Source organism: Perissodus microlepis, chromosome 6 (genome assembly GCF_051167445.1).
Source record: "Perissodus microlepis isolate ML-2025 ecotype Zambia chromosome 6, ASM5116744v1, whole genome shotgun sequence".
NCBI lineage: Eukaryota > Metazoa > Chordata > Actinopteri > Cichliformes > Cichlidae > Perissodus > Perissodus microlepis.
Genome location: NC_140466.1, coordinates 23059182 through 23080815, shown reverse-complemented (window position 1 = coordinate 23080815; position 21634 = coordinate 23059182). Strand labels below are relative to the sequence as shown.

The 21634-nt window shown below is 39.4% G+C and overlaps 2 protein-coding genes across 8 annotated transcripts in view; one reads left to right on the top strand and one right to left on the bottom strand.

Moving 5' to 3' along the window:
* lef1 (lymphoid enhancer-binding factor 1) overlaps nucleotides 1-3147 on the top strand; it is a 43463-nt gene extending 40316 nt beyond the window's left edge. For 3 of the 6 annotated variants that reach the window (XM_084931535.1, XM_084931534.1, XM_084931533.1), the window contains exon 10: nucleotides 2974-3147. In XM_084931535.1, the coding sequence (XP_084787661.1) occupies nucleotides 2974-3053 (80 nt within the window). In that variant the 3' untranslated portion in view covers nucleotides 3054-3147. The remainder of the gene's footprint in view (nucleotides 1-2973) is intronic. The other 3 variants (XM_084931538.1, XM_084931537.1, XM_084931536.1) reach the window with 1 other exon arrangement.
* Nucleotides 3148-12636: 9489 nt separating this feature from the next.
* hadh (hydroxyacyl-CoA dehydrogenase) lies at nucleotides 12637-21134 on the bottom strand. Of its 2 annotated transcripts, XM_084931540.1 has the most exons (8): nucleotides 21016-21134; nucleotides 19941-20069; nucleotides 19686-19843; nucleotides 18009-18135; nucleotides 17511-17600; nucleotides 13246-13318; nucleotides 13030-13146; nucleotides 12637-12929 (listed from the first exon to the last, which is right to left on the bottom strand). In XM_084931540.1, the coding sequence occupies exons 1-8, from the start codon at nucleotides 21130-21132 to the stop codon at nucleotides 12811-12813; spliced, it is 930 nt and encodes a 309-aa protein (XP_084787666.1). In that variant the 5' UTR covers nucleotides 21133-21134; the 3' UTR covers nucleotides 12637-12810. The 2 variants fall into 2 exon arrangements, with proteins under 2 accessions (XP_084787666.1, XP_084787665.1); XM_084931539.1 differs by having other exon boundaries at nucleotides 13030-13318.
* Between the last annotated feature and the right edge of the window lie 500 nt (nucleotides 21135-21634).

Below are 21634 nucleotides of genomic sequence, written 5' to 3'. Positions count from 1 at the left end.
GATTGGACACAAATATAAATATTCAAGCTGTCATCAGCTTCACTGTCATCTGGTCGGTCGATTAATATCAGCTTTAGCAATACACGGGCACTAAATATGTATAGTCTTTAAAAGTACACAAGTGCTCTTAATAGGTTGTCCTAACAGAGGGGTATACTGAAAGAAAATTCAACACAGTCAGGCTTTCTTTGCATTAGCTGGCTTGACAAAGCCTAAATCCACAGTAAGAGGTGATGGGCTTTATGGCAGTGGTTATCAGCTTTCTTTGTTAAGCCCAGTTCTCTGCTTCGGGCTCTATACTCGCTCACATAAAAAAGGGGGCGTTCCACATGCCATGGGATGCTTTCCCCCCCCCCCACAAAATGATCCCTATGAGTGTCCCCTACTCAGATTGGAGATGTTATCAGATGATTATGATGATAGCACAGCGAGCAACCAAAATAACCAAATTTACTCGAGTTAATGTATTTTATCACAGCTGTTCGTTTCTGGAGCTCTGCAACTTTATGCGCTGGCACCAGATTAAAAACCAAATCTGAAACTAACTAACATTTATGCGGGCAAATTCCAGTAACTTTACAGCTGGGACATCATTTGGTGTTTTCTACGTAAGTTATGGCTAAACAAATTGCACGCACAATGAAACGCATTCTCTCAGCAGAGAATCTACATCACACCTAAAACATGCTGTTGATAAAAGAACCAATAATAACGTGATGCAACTGATTTTCAGACCTGCTCATGACCAGGGAATGTGTTTAGCATAAGTTAGCTTGGTGATTTATCCAGGTTTAAAGAGAGCCACTTCTGTCTTTAGGCTCAGTGTATCTGGCTAACTTGGTAATCTTGCTTCACAGTACACTCTTTAAGCTGAGCTACTAGAGGTACTACTTTCTGAGTCTGTTAACTGCCTGTAAAGTAGAAGATTGTGGTGTGCCTCAAGGGTCCGTGCTTGGTCCTGCTCTTTTCTCTTTGTACATGTTGCCCTTGGGATTAATTTTTAGTAAATACAACATCTCCTTTCACTGTTATGCCGATGATATCCAGATTTATTTACCTTTGAAATCCGATGTGACTGCTTCTTTGCAACCTCTGTTCAACTGTTTGCATGAAGTTAAAATTTGGTTATCACATAATTTTCTTACATTGAACGAGAATAAGACCGAAATCATAGTCTTTGGTAGTCACACTCCGCTAGACCAGTTAGCTGATGCCCTAGGCCCTCTCGCTAGCCATCTTTCGTCCACTGTAAGAAACCTCGGAGTGTTCCTGGATGGCTCTTTTAAACTCGAGAAACAGGTGTCCACTGTGGTAAAAAACAGCTTTTACCAGTTGCGTCAGATTTCCAAAGCAAAGCCGTTCCTTCCTTTAAAGGACCTTGAAAAGCTTATTCACGCATTTATTACATCCAGATTGGACTACTGTAACTCCCTCTACTCGGGCCTCCAACACTCCTCTCTTTGCCGGCTCCAGTTAATTCAAAATGCAGCTGCGCGTCTTTTAACAGGTACGAGAATTCATGAACACATAACTCCAATTTTAGCCAAATTACATTGGCTCCCTGTTAAATATCGTATAGATTTTAAAATTCTTTTGTTCACTTTTAATATTTTGAATAATTTAGCGCCCAGTTATCTTTCTGATTTACTCCATTCATACAATCCCAACAGGGCACTTAGATCGTCCAACCATAGGCTCCTAGCACAACCTAGGACTCGAATGAAGTCGAGAGGCGACCGGGCCTTTGCATCCGTGGCACCCAGACTCTGGAATAACCTCCCCGTTCATATTCGCACTGCCGAGTCTATCCAGTCTTTTAAATTACGTCTTAAAACTTATTTTTTTACTTTGGCTTTTGATTCTGTCTAGTTGGCTGTTTTAGCTTGTTGCGTTGTTACCTATTGTTTGTTGTCCTCTTTTATTGTTTGTTTTAACTGTCTCATGTTTTTAGTGACTGTGAAGCACTATGGTCAACACTGTTGTTTTAATATGTGCTATATAAATAAATTTTGATTGATTGATTGAAGAAACACACTGTAGCAAAAGGACTTGCAGTGGTGGAAGCTAATTAGATGAAGCAACACATTAAAAGTTAATAATGATCCATATAATACACTAATCCTTCTTCAGTCACAGATATCTAGTAATGTATTAAGTACCGTATTCTGCATAAACCTGTGATTCCTCGCCTATTGTCAAAGACAGATTGATGTGGCACAGTAGACCGGGGTCAGTCATAGACTACACTTGCTTATAGATGCCACTTTGAAGCTATTACAAATATGCTGCAAGCGTGGGATCAAATAATAGTACCTGCTGGCATTTTTCTAATGTGGGATACGCTTGTCTACCACCTATAGAACCATGAATGCGCTCTTATGTTGTCCCAAGACCAGAAGCGTGGGTGTTCAGACAGACCCAGAATTTCCTTTTTCTTGTTTTCCCGTCGCCCACCTGCAATGGCAGCATAAATGTCAACCAGAAGAAACACAATTGGGCGCTCAACCTCAGCGTGAGAGAGAGAGAAAGAGAGGGAGCATGAGAGGAGGAATGAGCAAAGAAGAGCGCAGCACTGCCAGCTGGGTCAAGGCAACCCCCACGTTACATGAGATCAAAGCTAGACCAGCCCACATCCTGCCACTGACCTATAAGGCCTCTGTAGCTCAGAGGCTCCACACTGCTGCAAAGAGTTTCATTCAACCAGCTTTGACACCACGAACTGAAAGCAAATGATTGATTATGTAGATGCTGATGACAGATAATTTGTTCCCACCCCCTTGAACTAAGGGGAGCATGCTTGCATGGTGAGACACATGGGAGTCACCCTGAGTCATCTCGATTTGTCTTGTCTGGTTTTTGATGAATAGTGTGAATATAACTCATGTTTTGGCATGTGGTGTTCACAATGCAGCAGTTTTGGGTTTTTTTTTCGTGTACAGATGCAGTCATTTCTTTTATTCCCTTTTCTTCTAGGAGGAAAACGCAACAGTTTCTCCACATGCAAAGCAAAGGCAGCAGCTTCAGGCCCTCTGCTAGAGATGGAGGCCTGTTAGATCCCATGAAGACCCTTAAATCTCCAAAACCGAAGCCTCCAGTTCTCAGAGAAACCCCCACAGCACCCCACACCCCCCCCCCGCTGATACCCTGCCTAACCCTACCCTACCCTACGCTTTCCTTTGCCACCATCACATGCCACCGCCGTCACCAGAATCACTGTTTGACTCTACTTCCTCCCTAAAGGCGCCTGCTGTAGAGACACTGAACCGAACTGACCGAGACAATCATGATTATAGTAGGAGCACCCTCACGTAACCGTGCCGTCTCACTCTGAAAGCATCGAGTTAACATCTGTGTGGTTATTTTCATTTTAATATATAGATTTTTTATTTTTGTTTCGTCAGTTTTCCTTTTCAATGTTGGCTTTACTGCAAATCTGTGGCACTGCACTGAAAAATAGCAGCAATTGTGATGTGTGCACAAACGCCCCCCTCCCCCACCCTGCACTGCCCGTAACAGTCAAAACACCTGCTACTAAGTTATTCTAAGTTATTTTGCCACCTCTTTTTCCCCTTTGTGTAGTTCATTAGGCTGTAATTTACTTCCCCGCCCCTTGTGTTTCTCTCACTGGGTTTTTTGTTTTTTTGTTTTTTTGTTTTTTTGAGACCATTTTGGGGGTTTGCCACCACCCCCCCACCCCTCCATCCCTGACTGACCAAACACCTCTTTCTAGACTGCACTAAGGAAGATGGAGGGATCTCATCTTGTCCAAGAAACGCCCTCAAGATTTCTAGTTCGTTGCTGACGACCAGTTGGTGCAAAAAAAGGATCAACATTTTGGATTTGCTTTTCATTTTAGACTGAATATTATTTTTGAATGCCTTTTATTTGTATCCTGAACCCTTGTTCAGTTTCTTGGTGTATATTTCTGTGATTATTTTTCCCCTTTGTTTAATATGGTTTTTGTTTTGTTTTTTTATATATATAGTGGTATATATGAAAATAAGCTTTGGACACAGGAAAGCCATTTTTCTTGTTGAAGCGTCTTGCAGAAAATTGAAACTTAAGGCTTCTTTTGATAACTATTTGTAACAAATAGTGACCTCGAGTCTTGCTCAGATGTAAAATAATGCTCAGTATGTGTACTTTTTAAACTGTCAGGATTATGTCAATTTTCTTGGTATTTTTGCAGGCAACATTAGGACAAAGGCGAGAGTGACAGCTCAGAGGCCTATATTTTATTGTTCTAAAACATGACATATGAAGCAGAAATATATATTTACCCCAGCACTTGACAGTCTGTCTTTTATTGCAATGGACCTTTTTGTCTTTTCTCTCTGGTAGCTAATAGTGTGGTCTTTAGCCATGTTGTTTATTCCATGCAAACATCTCTGTAACATCTTGATTTTAATGCTCTATTTTTAGTATTACTTGATTAATTCCTTTTTTTCCTAAAGTCTCATGTTTTAGGTCACTGTCATCTTGGTATAGCATTTTTTTTCTTTGCTTCCCAAGTGGTCATATTTGAACCGTTTCAACATGTTTTGTTTTTTTGTTTTGTGTTTTTTTTAAAGAAAAACAATAAAAAGGCACCATTGGCTCATTTGATCACTTGTGTGGTGGAAAGACCAGAGCTAGATGTGCCAGATGTAACATTCTGTGTGTCGTCATTGGAGCGTGCAGTTTTAGTACTCGCAGGCAGCAGTGACACTCGGTGGTGTGACACGGATAAAACATGACATCGCTTTGCTTTTGCGTTGGAGGAAACTTATTAAAAAGCTTAAAGAAGCTGACAAGCAACAATGTTGGGACTAAATTTATGCAGAATTGCAGTGCTGTGTAAAAGTCTTGAACAACTCCTTAATTTCTTTGTATTGTGATATGACAATGGGGAAAGAGGTCTAGAGACTTACTGAAAGTTGTGCAAAGAAACATGGAAATGTAGTATATAAATGAAACAGTTTGTAGTTTTGCAGTTCTAACAAGCTTGAAAGTCAATATGTGGCATGGCCATCTTTATACTTCAATACTGGCTGAACTGTTCCCTTTTCCTGACCTTATAATGTGGCACACCTCAGCCTTTTATTCCCATTTCACCTAATAGCTGCTCTTCCATTGAGACCATTTCTGAAGAGGGTTCAGCGAACAGTAACAGTAACTGTTTCTTAAGGAAGTGGACGTTCATCTGCTCTAGTTTTTTATTTATCTATGTATGTATGTATTTATTTATTTTTTCCACTGCCACTTCTTCTGTTCTTCCTCAAATCCTTGAAGGACACACTGCACACCATGCTGTGATATGCCAGGTTTTTGGCTAACAGCTCTCTGGCTAAGAAATCACCTTGTTAGTGCAAAAATTCAATTTCTTGTTTGTCAAACTTTGTCATCTTTGTCTTTTTTTTTTGTTTGTTTGTTTTTTTTGTAGATCTGACTAAAAATAATGGTGACAAATTATGTGTTTTTCCAGCAAGCTGCTGATAACAGCATAAAAAGATGCTTTAAGTCCCTAAAAATAGTATTTTAAATTGGTAATTTGCCAACTATAACAGGGACCTCTCTTGACTTAAGATGCCATTTATGGTTGAATGACTCAATAGTCAGTGTTAAGTCACTTAACAAACAAACAAAAACATTGCTTCGAAAATGACCAAGTACAAAGATTGGATCAAAAATGGCTGAAAACGCAACCAATGTTCAAAGAAAAACTTTGAAAGACCTTCAGAAAGCCTGAACTATTGTTCAAGACCACTTAAAAAAACAAACAAACAAACAAGCTAGAAGATTCTTGGAAGCTAAATATAAAGAAATGAGACACAAGACTTTTGAACAGTACTGTATATTAAAGTAGTAGTGCTAGCAGTGCTGCTGTGAAAATGTAATCTTGGAGTATCTGAGCCTTTAAGGAAGAAAAAAAACTACAGTTGAGTAACTAGTTTCCAGATGTAAAAATTGCACAGTTATCGAATTTAACAGTCTTCAGTTAAAACTCTTATGGTGGTAAAATTCATTTTTAAAGTAAATCGATCCCTTTGATTAATTTGAAATCCAAAGAACCGAATTGTGACCCTGCAGTCTCATCAAGGACCATTTCAAGTGAAACAGCACCACCTTGTGTTTGTGTTGTGTTAACAATACATGGAAAAGATTGAGAATGTGTCAAGTGCTTTATGACAGCATCTGTAAAGTATTCATTTTGTGCTCACAATTAATTTGAGTTTAAAAGGGAGAAAAACGTCCACAGGTTTATGTGAAAATAGTCTTTTATTTGTACAGCACTTTTCAAAACATAGCTACAAGATTAAAACAAAAGATGTGAATAACAGAATACGTGAATACAATAAAAATACATTTGTGAATAATAAAAATAAGGGAATGACAACAAACCCACGTAATCACTAAAAGTCTAAAAACAGTTAACTGTGTAAGATGTAGCCAGTGTAGTCTGGCAGCTGAACCATAACAAAGTCACTGGCCACTTTGTTAGGTACACCTGTTCAACTGCTTATTAACACAAATCTGCACATTTATAATCAGCCAATCACATGGCAGCAACTCAGTGCGTTTAACCATGTAGACACGGTCAAGTTGCCCTACCGTCGCTCATACCGAGCATCAAAATACAGAAGAAAAGTGATTAGATTCTAGAGTCTCCCTGAGTGTTGCTGCTGACACTGTTAGTATAGCCATCTTTGGATGGCCATTTCCAACATGATGATAGGCCAGATCATCTCAAGCTAGTTCCTTCAACATGACAATGAAGTCACCAGATCTCAATCCAGTAGAGCACCTTTGGGTTGTGGTGGAGCAGTAATACAGCCCCCAAGTTTTGGTCGAATTTACCAACATTTACTTTGTATTCTGATAGCATAATTTGTGCCTCGATTCTTTTAAAATACACTGTAGATAACCATTTCTTGCAAAAACACTGTGATTTATTTCTCCTTTGAAAACAGTTATCACTCTGTTCCACTGTACTTACATTTATAGGTATGAATGGGAATTGCTGTATTATAAAACACTAATAAATTTCTTAGCAAAGCAATTAAATGATGAGTGAATTATTTACCAAGTGAATTATTTAAATTCACTAGAAGAACCATACCCCCCATCCCTTTTTAATTTTTTAAAAATCTAATATGTTTGTTTGCATATGTGATGTTCTCCAAGTGTAAAAAATAACAACAAACAAACATCCAGATACAAATTGGATAGCGTAATGTTGCAGTGGATTTAATCTAAACTATCAATATTTGCTCCTTCACTTTCTCCTTCACCTAAAGCCTGTACTATGAATGAGAATTAAGTGCTTAGCAAGGTAACTTCAGGATTAACTGGGTTTTCAGGGTTGTGAAGGTGGTTAGTGGGATAAATTTCCATGGTAACTTATGCCGCAAACCTAGCCTTAAGTTTAAGAGATCAGCACTACAAACCCACAAATCATTTCGCCATCCTGGAATATCTGTCAGATCCCCTGCACTGGCAGAAAGCTGCTTTTTAGAGCAACTCCCCAGCATCTTTCCCAAGGACTCTGCAACAAACTAAGGAGGTGGGGATCGAATCACCGACCTTCTGAATCATAAACCTGCTTTAAATCCTGAACCACATAAACAACAAGATTTTCAAGAGCCATAGCTGTGAGCTCGGTAACCAGCGAGGAGAATAGTATCAAATGGTTAATGGGTTTAAATTTAAAAAAGAAAGATACAAGAATTAATTTTGCTACTGTGAATGAGTTCCCTGTGATGTTATCTGCAGCACTAATATTCTCGCCTGGATTCTTTCCAATATCACACAGACTTTCCAATATAGCGCTGGCAGGGTCAAAACCATTAATGGCCAACTGGGTCAAGTTCTCACATAAATGAGGTGCTATCGTAATATTCTTCAGCTTCATCCATAAAAATCTAAAACTGTGCCCACTTTATATTTATCACTCTGTAAGAGCCTCATTTCAATAACTTGTCTTCTGGATCTTACCACATGGTCCAAATTGTCAACCCTTCAAACCAGATTTCATTTTGGTGAGGAAGGATAAGGAAACCAAAACTGGTGCAGGTTGTGAATGAAGTGTCTTTTCAGTGTGGAGAAAACCAAAACCCTCAACCCCCCTTACAAAATATCTGCATTTTCCAGGTGTTTTGAGGTCATGGAGAAGATCTTCAATGATCAGACCCTATCACACCTTAAAGACCTCACAGTATCAAATTATCCAGATAGAGTGCTTCACTCTCAGACTGCAGGCTTACATTGTGGTTCCTGGAGTTTCCAAAAACAGAATGAGAACCTTCATCACCACTACTACACATCTCTAACTTTTGTCTTTTCTCTCTTAAGCTCTTCTTCATTTCCCCCTCATGCACTAAATTATACTAGATATGGATTTCTTCCTTTGACGTGACCTAGTGCTAGCTCGTAGGGGATTGTCTAAGTCTCAGGGCTCTTTTTCTAATATTCTAGAGTCCGTACCCTACAGTGTAAAGAGCCATGAGGCAACTTTTTTTGAGTGTCCTTTTATGTCATCAACATAAAGGCCATGCAAGTTGATGATTGCGGTCTGTAAAACTTTTAAGACAGTGGGGAAAAAAGAAAAGAATCACAGAAGTGCACTTGCAAGTAGCCAGAACTAAAATGGTAACGGTCCAAAGTTACACTTTATGATCATGTCTTTTAACTATTGGAGATTATGTATCGGAATTTCAGGAGTGGGACCACGCCTCCAAACACGCTCCTTCCGGTTGTCATCTATATAGGTTCCCTCAGTTCTGCAAGCTGTTCATTCTCATTTACGTGCCCCACCCTCCGTCCCTCCTTGTTCTCAATTCTTTAACTTCTTCACTCTTATGTAGTACAGGGGGATCTGCCAGTCCCCTTCGAGGCCTTCCCAAACTGCAGCTCAATTCTTGTCCAAGCATTTACCTTTACCTACTGAAACACTGTCAAACTTAAAATGAGGACGCAAGCCCAGCTGGTGAATTGTAGGTAACACTTCGTCTAACACACAGACTCATCGGTCTGTGTTGCACTTTCTTTCCAACGGATGGCATGCAACACATTCCTGCCTCCTAGAACTGAAAGACTATACCTAAAAAATGAGATTCTTGGGTTATTGTGTTTCTTTTCAAACTAAACATGCAGCAAAGATAGATAGATAGAAAGATAGAGATGTTAATTAAAAAAAACAAAAACAGACCCATCTGCAGCTTTGCAACAGTCCATATATCTTATGTGTTCAATAGAGCCAAAGCTTACAACAGCAAAAAGAACCGAGACAGAGTTTATGATGAAAGATCTCTAGAAAGATCTAAAGCTTGATCTTTAGATTTTCAGCAACGGCCTCGATCACAAGATCCAAGCCCTGAACCACAGATGCAGCCTCTGTGGAGGTCAACACCTTCTGCAACGACATTTCTTGATGAACTCTTCACCTGCCCGAAACAAACCAAACCCAACGTTATCCAGATATTGCACACATTTCACAGGATTAATGATCTGGTTGTTCATGTTTGCTTGTTTGTTTCTTTGTTAATTTATTTCAAACATGTAAACAATATACAGGTACATTTAGTAAAGAAAATAAGAGATCAAAAAAATAAATACTATACAAAAGTCAATACATTTCAATATTTCTACCGTTCTGATTCATTTACATGTTGAAAGGGAGTGGGAAGAAGTACACACTTATTTAATCCCACCCCTTTGCCATAAGTTATCAGTTAATATTTAGTCAGCTTCCTTACTGATATAATCTGTAGTAAAAATAGTGAACGGATATCTGATACAATATATACTGTATACTATAATATCACATCATGAAGTTTTTTAAATAGAGACATTCACTCAATTTCAATATTTTCCCTTTCTTTATAGTTTGCGAAGATCATATTTTTATAACTCTTTTTGAGCTGTTTTATGTTTGGACATTACTTTAGTTCCATATTCAAACTGTTCCACAGTTTCACTCCATGAACAGAAACACAAAAGCTTTTTCTTGTAGTACGTACCTTCCCTGTTTTGAAGTCACAAAAACCCCTTAAATTATAACTTACTTCTTTCAAAGAAAACATACTCTGAATTTTTTTTTGCTTTGAATAGAATTTGTGCTGTTTGGAATTTCACTAGATCAGCAATTTTCAATATTTCAGACTGCAAAAATAGTGAGTTTGTATGTTCCCTATAACCTGCATTGTGGATGATTTGAACTGCTTTTTTTTAAGAGTAAAAAGTGAATGTAATGTTGTTTTATAGTTGTTGCCCCAGACCTCTGCACAATAGCTTAAGTCTGGTGAAACCAGTGAACAGTAGAGAATATGAAGTGGTGACGTTTCCTGTTAACTGCACCTCTGCCTTATCTGCAAACTTCTTCTCGCCACTCTTGAGGCTGCCTTCAGTTGTTTTAATGGACTTTTTGAGGATGCTGTCACCCGCGTCAACCAGTGTGACAGAGTGGCCCGTTGATGTAGCAACCTTTAAAGAAAACAGTTCAAGATCATTTGAAAGCCATCGCTGCTTGTTATTTTTGGAAGGAGACGTGATCAACATAAATATTAATATAACATTAACCATAAAACTTTGAAGAAAAGTGACCTTGATGATAAGTTCATGGCTCCTTTACATTAAATCTGTCTTAGTTGTTTTTACATAACCTTGTTGACAGATGGCACTGAGCAGATATACAAATGCCATGTAAGCAGATTGCTGTGCATTTTGAGCAAACATAGCATGCAGAGAACTCAACTGAAGCACCGTGTGGAGTGTTTACTTTAGGCAAAGCATAAGAACACAAGAGTAAACACTGAAAAATGATGTAGATTAAATTCTGTAGAATGCAGAGGACACACAGAAGAGGAAAAAATAGCTTCCTTTTTCTTAAAAAAGAAAGCAACAGGAACTGCAAAGACATGATAAGTTGAACACTGCCAGTTCATTCTTGTGTACATATTTTCCAGTGTTGCTTACTGTGTAAACAACAATAGAAAGAGCCTACCTGGAAACAAAAAACCCTGCAAGTGAACCATTATCTTGGACGAAGAAATGTGGTCTGAAAAACAAATCCTGATCATGATTGGGGATCAATGAAACATTTGGTGAAATCAAATAATTAAATAAATCTATAGTACAACTCAAAGCTGTTTAGTGGTGAAAACACATGTACAACAGGAAGAAAACGCAAGTGATTGGGACTAGCTGTAAGAAAAAAGTTACTACTGAAGTGCTGTGTTCACAACTTTCTTCTTTCTTAACACCTTTCTCACCAGAGTATGGCTTTGAACTTATCAGTGACTCACGCTCCCAGAATATTTTTTGTTGTAGGAATAGCCTATACAGTACTGTGCAAAAGTCTTGAGCAACTCAGGAATTTTTTTTTTATATTTTACCCAATGCTGACTTACTACTTGGTATGATCACCTCTATTCTTCGAGCAGTATTCAGGAATAGTTCTCCAGCCTGAAGCTGTCTTTCAGGTACATTTTATGAAATTATTCAAAAATAATTTAGTTCTTTCACACAAAATGTCCCCTCTGTGAATAGTAGATTTTATTCATCCAACTTCCAAAACAAAAGTAGAATGAAAAAGTCCTATGTCTTTCTTTCATCAATGTGCATAATGTAATTCTTGTGTGCGCAGAGCAAAGTTGCACATTATGAGCATTTATTTCTAATGAGAGTTGGCTGCTGTCATAACAGCAAATGTCTGAAAGCATCTCAGATACCCGTTTCTGTTCCCAAAGTTGCTGTGAAAAATGTAAACCAGTCCATAAAAGAGAATTGAGGATCCAAAAGTATGAATTCATATGAATCCTGCACCAGTCAGGGCAGACAGAGTCAGACTCTGCTCAAAGGTTGAGTGGCTTTATGTCCGTTACTAAAACAAACCCCAAAACCTAAAAAAAATACATTAAAAGCAGTGTTACTGTAATTATTATAATAATCATTCTATAATTTATTTCATTGTTCTGTGCACACAGCAATCACTAGTAATAGTGTCAAAGACCGTGCGAAAACAACACTTTTATGCTATCAACTTTTAAAATGATATTATGAACTTTTTAGCAAACAAAGCTTTATTTAAACCTTTTGTCTTTTGGATACATCATGAAAGTTCTGACGGAGAAACCTGAGTCAGTTGGGCTCGGTAACAGCATCACGAACACCACCACACTGAGCACTGGAGCCCCTCAGGGCTGTGTGCTCAGCCCACTGCTGTTCACTTTGCTGACTCACGACTGTGTTGCACGGTTTTCTTTTTTTTTTTTTGCAGTTTGCAATTTTTGCACACTTGCACTTTATGTAGTCCTGTGTTGATTGTCTGTTATATGTAACACCGTGGTCTTGGAGGAACGCTGTCTCGCTTCACTGCGTACTGTACCACTCCACGTGGCTGAAATGACAATAAAGCCACTTAAGTTGACTTGAAAGTCCAGTATGAAAGTATCCATCATAGCAACTTCAAAAGTTTAGTTTGAGCGCTGCCTTGTATGGCACAACCACTTACATTTTAGTCTTTGTCTTAACAATATCATCATTCTTCTATTACCATTAAAATGTTTTCCTTTTTTAACTGATGCTCATAAATATGATACATGCACATCCAATAAGTCATCGATATCTCTCACTCTAAAAATGACAACAGACAGCAAGTATTTAAAAATCTATTTATTCAGCTTTAAAATTCGCTGGACACTGAAAGGAAACTGACAGGCTGACTTAGCAAACAGTTGCTCTTTAATGCACACGGCAAAGGCACTTATCTATTCCAGTGTCTGATCAGTTGTTGAGCTAGTTTCAGTGATGAATGCACACATTCACAGGAGATCACTTGTGCTTGTAGAATCCCTCTCCTGTCTTTATGCCAAGCTTGCCCTCTGCAACCAGCTTGTTCAGCAGGTCACTCGAATCAAAGAGAGGGTTCTTAGGATCCTTTGTCTTGAAGGCTAAAGACATACAGACAGACGGTCCCATCTCATCACAGGCTGTCACATGTTTAAATCAAAATCACATAAACAACTACAGCGTCTATGGATTTTTACTCACCTTCAATAACAGCCTTTACTATGTCTAGTCCTACATAATCAGCAAGTTCAAATGGCCCCATGGGATAACCAGCGCCAAGTTTCATACCAATGTCAATGTCTTCTTTGGATGCATCGCCTGAGAGGTTAGAAAAACAGAATGTCAACAAAATTAGAGGAATCAGTGAAAAGCTTGAAGGATGCTTGAAGGAGTTGTAGAAACAGCAGGTACACACACCTCTCTCATACAACCGGATGGCCTCCATCATGCATGGAACAAGTAGACGGTTTACAATGAATCCAGAGGTATCCTGAATAAAGAGAGGTTCAACGTGATTAAAGTTTTAGTTCCACACTAAAGACAGAAAGCAGAGTTGTTCACGTGTGTACTCTGTTAAATCATTGCCAAAACAATGTCGGACTCTGTAGTTTTCTCTGGTCCCCTCCCCAATCAGACCAGGAGTGACATGTTTAGCCGCATGTTCTCCTTAAATTGCTGGCTGTCTGAGTGGTGTCCAAGAAACGATGTGGGCTTCATAGATAATTGGCAAACTTTCTGGAGGAAACCAAAAACCAAACCCACTTTGGATGGAGCAGCTCTCATTTCTAGAAATATGGACAAATTTATTAAACCCCCCAAAATATGACTATCCAGAGTTGGGACCAGGAAGCAGAGTTGCAGTCTTACACGCCTCTCTGCAGCTTCTCTCCTCCTGCTACCCCCCCAAAAACCCATCTCCATAGAGACTGTGTCAGCTCCCAAAAAGACAAAAAACAAACTAAAAACAAGCAACAAACAACTTAAACATAAAAAAAAAAATCACAAAGAAGGAACAACACAGTATCCACATCTGAACCAAAGAGTAAAACAGTGAAATGTGGATTATTAAATATTAGGTCTCTCTCCTCCAAGTCTCTGTTAGTACATGACTTAATAATTGATCAACAAATTGATTTACTCTGCCTTACAGAAACCTGGTTGCAGCAGGATGATTATGTTAGTTTAAATGAATCAACACCCCCGAGTCATTCTAACTACCAGAAACCTCGAAGCACAGGCCGAGGGGGCGGTGTGGCAGCAATTTTTCACACCAGCCTATTAATTAATGAAAGACCAAGACAGACTTTTAATTCATTTGAAAGCCTGATGCTTAGCCTTGTCCACCCCAGCTGTAAAACTCAGAAACCAGTCTTACTTGTTATCATCTATCGTCCACCTGGGCCTTACACAGAGTTTCTCTCTGATTTCTCAGACTTCTTATCTGATTTAGTGCTCAGCTCAGATAAAATAATTATTGTGGGTGATTTTAACATCCATGTAGATGCTAAAAATGACAGCCTCAACATGGCATTTAATCTGTTATTAGACTCAATTGGCTTCTCTCAAAATGTAAAAGAACCCACCCACCACTTTAATCACACTCTAGATCTTGTGTTAACATATGGCATAGAAACTGAACATTTAACAGTGTTTCCTGAAAACCCTCTGCTGTCTGATCATTTCCTGATAACATTTACAATAATTGATTAAACAGCAGTGGAGAGTAGACTTTATCACAGTAGACGTCTTTCTGAAAGCGCTGTAATTAAGTTTAAGAATATAATCCACCCACTGTTATCATCTTCAGTGCTCATAGAGCAGAGCAGCTACCTGAATACTGCCCCATCAGAGGTCGATTATCTTGTTAATAATTTTACCTCCTCACTACGTACGACTCTGGATACTGTAGCTCCTGTGAAAACTAATGCCTCAAATCAGAAGTACCTGACTCCGTGGTATAATTCTCAAACACACAGCCTAAAGCAGATGACTCGTAATCTGGAGAGGAAATGGCGTGTCACAAATTTAGAGGATCATCATTTAGCCTGGAGAAATAGTTTGCTGCTTTATAAGAAAGCCCTCCGCAAAGCCAGAACATCTTACTATTCGTCACTGATTGAAGAAAATAAGAACAACCCCAGGTTTCTCTTCAGCACTGTAGCCAGGCTGACAAACAGTCAGAGCTCTGTTGAGCCAACCATCCCTTTAACGTTAACTAGTAATGACTTCATGAACTTCTTCACAAATAAAATTTTAATCATTAGAGAAAAAATTACCAATAATCATCCCACAGATGTAATATTATCTACAGCTACTCTTAGTACCATTGATGTTAAGTTAGACTCTTTTTCTCCAATTGATCTTTCTGAGTTAACTTCAGTAATTACTTCCTCCAAACCATCAACGTGTCTTTTAGACCCCATTCCTACAAAACTGCTCAAAGAAGTCCTGCCATTAATTAATTCTTCAATCTTAAATATGATCAACCTATCTCTAATAATCGGCTATGTACCACAGGCCTTCAAGCTGGCTGTAGTTAAACCTTTAGTCAAAAAGCCATCTCTAGACCCAGCAGTCTTAGCTAATTATAGGCCAATCTCCAACCTTCCTTTCATATCAAAAATCCTTGAAAGAGTAGTTGTCAAACAAATCTCTAAAATTAGAAATATCCTGTCTCAGAGTGACGCTGAAAAACTAGTTCATGCATTTATTACTTCCAGGCTGGACTACTGTAATTCATTACTATCAGGATGTCCAAAAAACTCGCTGAAAAGCCTTCAGCTAATCCAAAACGCTGCAGCAAGAGTCCTGACAGGGACTAGAAAGAGAGAGCAGATTTCTCCTGTTTTGGCTTCCCTTCATTGGCTTCCTGTTAAATCCAGAATTGAATTCAAAATCCTGCTCCTCACATACAAGGTCTTAAATAATCAAGCCCCATCTTATCTTAATGACCTTGTAGTACCATATCACCCTATTCGAGCACTTCGCTCTCGCACTGCAGGCCTACTTGTTGTTCCTAGAGTATTTAAAAGTAGAATGGGAGGGAGAGCCTTCAGTTTTCAGGCCCCTCTTCTGTGGAACCAGCTTCCAGTTTGGATTCAGGAGACAGACACTATCTCTACTTTCAAGATTAGGCTTAAAACTTTCCTTTTTGCTAAAGCATATATTTAGGGCTGGACCAGGTGACCCTGAATCCTCTCTTAGTTATGCTGCAATAGACGTAGGCTGCCGGGGGATTCCCATGATGCATTCAGTTTTTCCTTTCCAGTCACCTTTCTCACTCACTATGTGTTAATAGACCTCTCTGCATTGAATCATATCTGTTATTAATCTCTGTCTCTCTTCCGCAGCATGTCTTTTATCCTGTTTTCCTTCTCTCACCTCAACCGGTCGCAGCAGATGGCCGCCCCTCCCTGAGCCTGGTTCTGTCGGAGGTTTCTTCCTGTTAAAAGGGAGTTTTTCCTTCCCACTGTCGCCAAAGTGCTTGCTCATAGGGGTCATATGATTGTTGGGCTTTTCTCTGTATCTACTGTACAATATAAAGCGCCATGAGGCGACTTTTGTTGTGATTTGGCGCTATATAAATAAAACTGAATTGAATTGAACGAATGTGTGCAGAAAAAGGAAGACTAAAAGTCTCTATTAAGACTTTTGTGACCTGCGGCTCAGGGAATAGAGCAGGTCATCTACCAATCAGTGGATCAATACCTGGCTCAATGCATCCTTTTATTTTTTTTATTTATGCCCCAAGCGTGAGTGTGTGTGAATGTTGGACAAAGCACTTAGGTATAGATGAAACTATGAATGAACATGCTTGGTGTTTGGTGAATAAGACTTGTAGTAACAAAAAGAAAAAAAAACTTTTTGAGTTTTCTTGAGTAGACAAGCACTACAAAAGTCCATTTACATACACACAAAATAAGTGTGCATGTGAAATTCAGCCTTGGATTCATGAAGCATGCACATTACTACAGTGTGCATGTTAGCAAATAGCTTGACATGATTGAATCCCTTATTGTTATTTACTGAATTTTAACCACATTTTGCTTTACAGTATTTTGGGAAACTATAAATTCTGCACCACTTCCAGCTGCTGCTGTCGGCCTCATCGTAACCACTTGCACTTGTGTGTCTGCTATGCATGCTGGATTTGGTTCAACTTGAATTTCACCGTGGTGATGAGGCTGAAGTAACAGGAAGCCAAAGCTGTGTGAGCAGGGAGGGTGGTGAGCGAAGCTTTGCCTCTGGAGTGGCGAAAACACAGTGGCACACACCACAGCTCAGGTTGTGTGGGCCAAATGTTCTCCATCAGCAGCTGCATGAAGTTACACTAGTGCTGACAGTCTGACTGTCTTTTTTTTTTAATGGGTGGAGTTGAAGAATTTTATGATCAAACCTCATAGTTCTGTGGGTAATATTGGGTAAGGTTTAGTGCAGTGTAGTGAAAACAGGTTATGTTTCTTGTGTCAACACAGCAGCTCAGAACCGACCTTTGAAGCAGACCTGCAGTATCTGGTACCAAGACTTTAAGATTTAACACAGACGGCCACAGCAATCCAATACACTGAGCATGTGCAAGCCATTTGCTTACCATCTAATACAACACATCCCAGACCTTAACGTGAGCCACTGATACAAAATGAGCAACTTTATTGCTTAAGCTATAGGCAAAAACTCCTCACCTTGCAGGACACTGGTGTTTTTCCAAGCACTTTGCTGAAGTCCAGGAGGGAATCCAAAGTGTCTTTGCTTGTTGCTGGAGTTCCAATCACCTGTGGAAGATGGAGACTTTAGCAGCTTTTGTTGTAATAGTGCAATTCTAATAATACAGGGTTTGCCCAAGTTATAGTAATTCTATAACTATAGTAAAGTTAAACAAAGATCACTATACTATCGTAACTATAGGATAGGCTACTTAGAGTAATCCTATAAAGACTTGTGTGCCTGCATGCACTACGTGCATTATGATGTACAATACACAAAACACTCAGACAGATCCTGTTAGTAACTCTTTTATTGTTCTTGCAAACAGGTTTCAGCTATATGATCCAATTATACATGATATATATGTATAAATGTGTTATATTACTTCCTGGTATTTGAAGATGTTTATTTGTGTTGTATCTTGTTAAATAAAGAAAATGAGCATGCTAATAATTATTCTTTTCTTAAGACCCTACCTCTACCAGCTTCATCATAGCAACTGGGTTGAAGAAGTGAAGGCCACCGAATCTGTCTTGCCTGTTGGTGGAGCTGGCGATGTCACAGATAGACAGCGAGGACGTGTTACTGGCAAAGATGGTGTGCCTAAAGAAAGAAATGAACACATATCACAGACATCAGTTAATAAAGCAGAAATATGCCTTTAACAAGGCCATCATCAACTTCCTTAACTTACTTGATCTGTAACATGGTCACTACAAGAAAGGCAAGCAGCGTCTGGGCGTGTTGCCTGTTGCTGTCCATTATGTAAATTACTGCCATCTTGTGGCTACAGCTGGGTACTGTCTCTGGACACTGGCTTGACTACAAGCCATTGGAGTCTACAGTTTGTCATTTTTTGAGCATTTTCAAGTCCTCTTAACAAAAGTAGACCCTGGCGAGCTGGGAGACAAGTATTTTTTGACTGATTACACAGTGTGGATAAACAATCAGCTGTCTGTGAAGTTACTCCTGCTTCTTACACTAATGGAGAATATTTTTCTCTTTTAATTTTTATACTTTATTTAAAACCTGCTAATAATATTTACAACATTTTATTTATAGCGGGGTGTATCTTTATAAGGTGGTACTGCTGCTTTTCCTAAAGCATACATCTGAATGATTCCCCCCTTACTGGCCATGGTAAGTTAATGGTAAACACTTTAATGATCACTATCCTACAAGTCTTTCTGACTGTGCCAAAAGGTGTTCACAGCTGATGCTGCACTCTGAGAGATAAGTCAGCATAGAAAAGACAGGCAGCACACAATCATGAAAAAGTCTGGTCACACAATCTTAAATCAGTCTGGTCCAATTTGTTTTGCTGGATCTGGGTGGGAGGTGTCATCAAGTTTGCTTGCGTAATTGCCTTTGGGACTTGAAAATAGATCCAAACTGGCTATATATTTAATTTAAAAAATAAATGCCATGAAAGTACATTTGTGCCACCAAAAGTCTTCATACGTGCATACACTACTTGTCATTTCTTTAAGTAGTCTTCAGGAATAGCTCTCCAGGCTTCTTGAAGGAAACTCAAAACTCATCTTTGGAGGTTTGCTGCCTTTTGTTCTGTACTCTGTAAAGAAGATTCCCACACTGAAGTTCTGGCTCCAGGGAGGCCAATTCATGACCGATAGTTGCTTTTTTATCTAAGTACACTTTTACCTTGTTGACAGTGTGCTGAGATGATCCCACACTGCTACAATAATATGAGGCCGATCCATGACAGTCTTCCACTGTGTATTTTTTTATCCAGGTATGCTTTTACTGCACGGCAGTGTATTTGGGATCATTGCCATGCAGAAAAATGAAGTTGGTGCCAGTCAGGTACTTTTCTGCATTCATAATTCATTTTGACAATATCTCCAACACCACTGGCTGAAATGCAAATCATGACCTCTCCGATCTTGAGGTCAAAGGCCTTATAGTATGAATCTGAAAACCCTACGTCTCCTTGATCATGGGTTCACAGGGTTAGTTGAACACCAGACTGAGAGTTCAATAAATGACAGGAAAGTCTGGCTGCTTGGAAGCAACATATAAAGAAATGAGGGGTGGCTCAAGACTTTTGCACATCATTGTATGTTAGGTGATCTAAGCCAAGAGCTAAAAGTTTTACACTTTACACAAATAAACAGAACTGAAGTAGAGCTTACGATGGTGCCAACTTGTCGAGCCTACTGAAAAGATCCTGCTTGATCTTTAGATTTTCAACAATGGCCTCCACCACAAGATCCGAGCCTTGAAAGGCAGATTCAGCATCTGTCGAGGTCGACACCTTCTGCACAATTTTCTTGATGAACTCTTCACCTGCCTGAAACAAACCAAACAACATTTTTAAGAAACTGCTCAAATTTCATGGTGTGGCTGATATTGCTGCTCATTTTGTCAGTAAATTTACAGCCTCTCACTTCTGGCTTATCGGAAAACTTCTTCTTTGCCACTCGTTTAAGGCTCCCTTCAATTAATTTGATGGACTGTTTGAGGATGTCGTCAGACGTGTCCACCAGTGTCACAGAGTGGCCCGTTGATGCGGCAACCTTAAAGAAAGAAAATATTTCAAGATTGTTCCAAACGCAGCCACCAATGGGGGATCGGTTTTGGTTGAATCCGACACATTCAAACTCTTTGTGGGTTAGTTTGACTAGGCTAGGCAGACATACTTGAACACCTGCCAACTAGACCCAAATATAAAGTTCACTTAATGGCCACCAGGATCCTTTATATGGTAACTTTACTGACCTTGATGTGTAACATAAAAATGAAAAATCCTGGAAAACTATCACCAAATTACATATACAGAATCTAAAAGAAAAGTGATCAAACAAAAACGTAACAGGGTCTTTGCATGCTCTCCACCAAGTTGCATCTGTCTAAACAGTTCATGAACAATCAGAGTTTACAGCGCAGCTAAGAGTAAACATGAGAGAATGCAAAAAACTCTAATGCACAGAGTCAAAGTCCACTTTGATTTTTATATTTTCAACAAGCTGAAATTCAAAGCGGTGTGTTTACTCTGCATGCACTAGTGTCCTGTAAGCGTAAGTGGCGATAAAAGAGATAACAAGTTTTGAATAGACTAGACAACCTGCACAGTGCCACTATGCGATTATGACCTACGTATAACGCAGGCAGCCAAATTGGTAAATGGCCTGCATTTGTATAGCGCTTTACTCAGTCCCTAAGGACCCCAAAGCGCTTTACACTACATTCAGTCATTCACCCAATCACACACTGGCAATGGCAAGCTACGTTGTAGCCACAGCTGCCCTGGGGCGCACTGACAGAGGTGAGGCAAACATGGGGTTAGTATCTTGCCCAAGGGTATTTGGCATGCAGCCAGGAGGCAGCGTGGGATCGAACTTCGATCGATCTTCTGATTAGTGGCTGACCTGCTCTGCCACCTGAGCTACAGCCTTAACCCATTGAACTTAACTAGCAGCTTAGCTAAACATGGGCCAGACTCCTCCTTTTTCGCTTACTCACTTGTGCAATCCCCGCACCCATCTGTCCACCTCCGATGATCGTTACATTTTTAATAACAACATTTCGGACAGCTGAAGACGAGAAGCCTCTGACGATCTGAGAAGCTGCGAAAGCCATGTTGACCGGTGTCCGCTCGGGTCCAAAGTGAAGGACACACTAATATCAGTGCACAGGAGCCCCCTAGCTGGACTAGTGAGATCCGTCTGCACCGCCGCCATCTTGCTCCGGGGTCAGACTGTGGATTTCAGAAGTTTGATGTCACATTTTTGTGCGTTTGCTGGTTGTTTTTTTAAATAAAAAAAAAAGAAGCGAAACCTAAGCAACAGTTAATATATTTCACAAGTCCATAGAGTATCTAAGCACATTTTAGTCTTCAATTAGATTTACTAGGGTGAGTAACCCATTACAGTAAGTAACGATCATTTCTGTTAAGTGACACACACACGCACGCACACAAAACTGCCAGTCCGCCATTCATTTTTATTTATTTTTATTTTTTTGTTAATTATTTCCCAACTTAATTCGGAAATTGCGAGTTACTGACTCAAAATGTCGAATTAGGTATCCTATTCAACTAGCTAGAGACACTGTAATTCCAAGGAACTTGGTAAATCGAAAT

What these genes read in the sequence shown, in the direction of transcription:
- hadh (XM_084931539.1), bottom strand. Translation starts at nt 21,132, where the DNA reads ATGGCTTTCGCAGCTTCTCAGATCGTCAGAGGCTTCTCGTCTTCAGCT. An exon ending in CTCGACAAGTTGGCACCATC is followed by an intron (nt 18,136 to 19,685) that starts GTAAGCTCTACT and finishes TTCTTTCTTTAG; the next exon opens with GCACACCATCTTTGCCAGTA. An exon ending in AAACACCAGTGTCCTGCAAG is followed by an intron (nt 13,319 to 17,510) that starts GTGAGGAGTTTT and finishes CTCTTTATTCAG; the next exon opens with GATACCTCTGGATTCATTGT.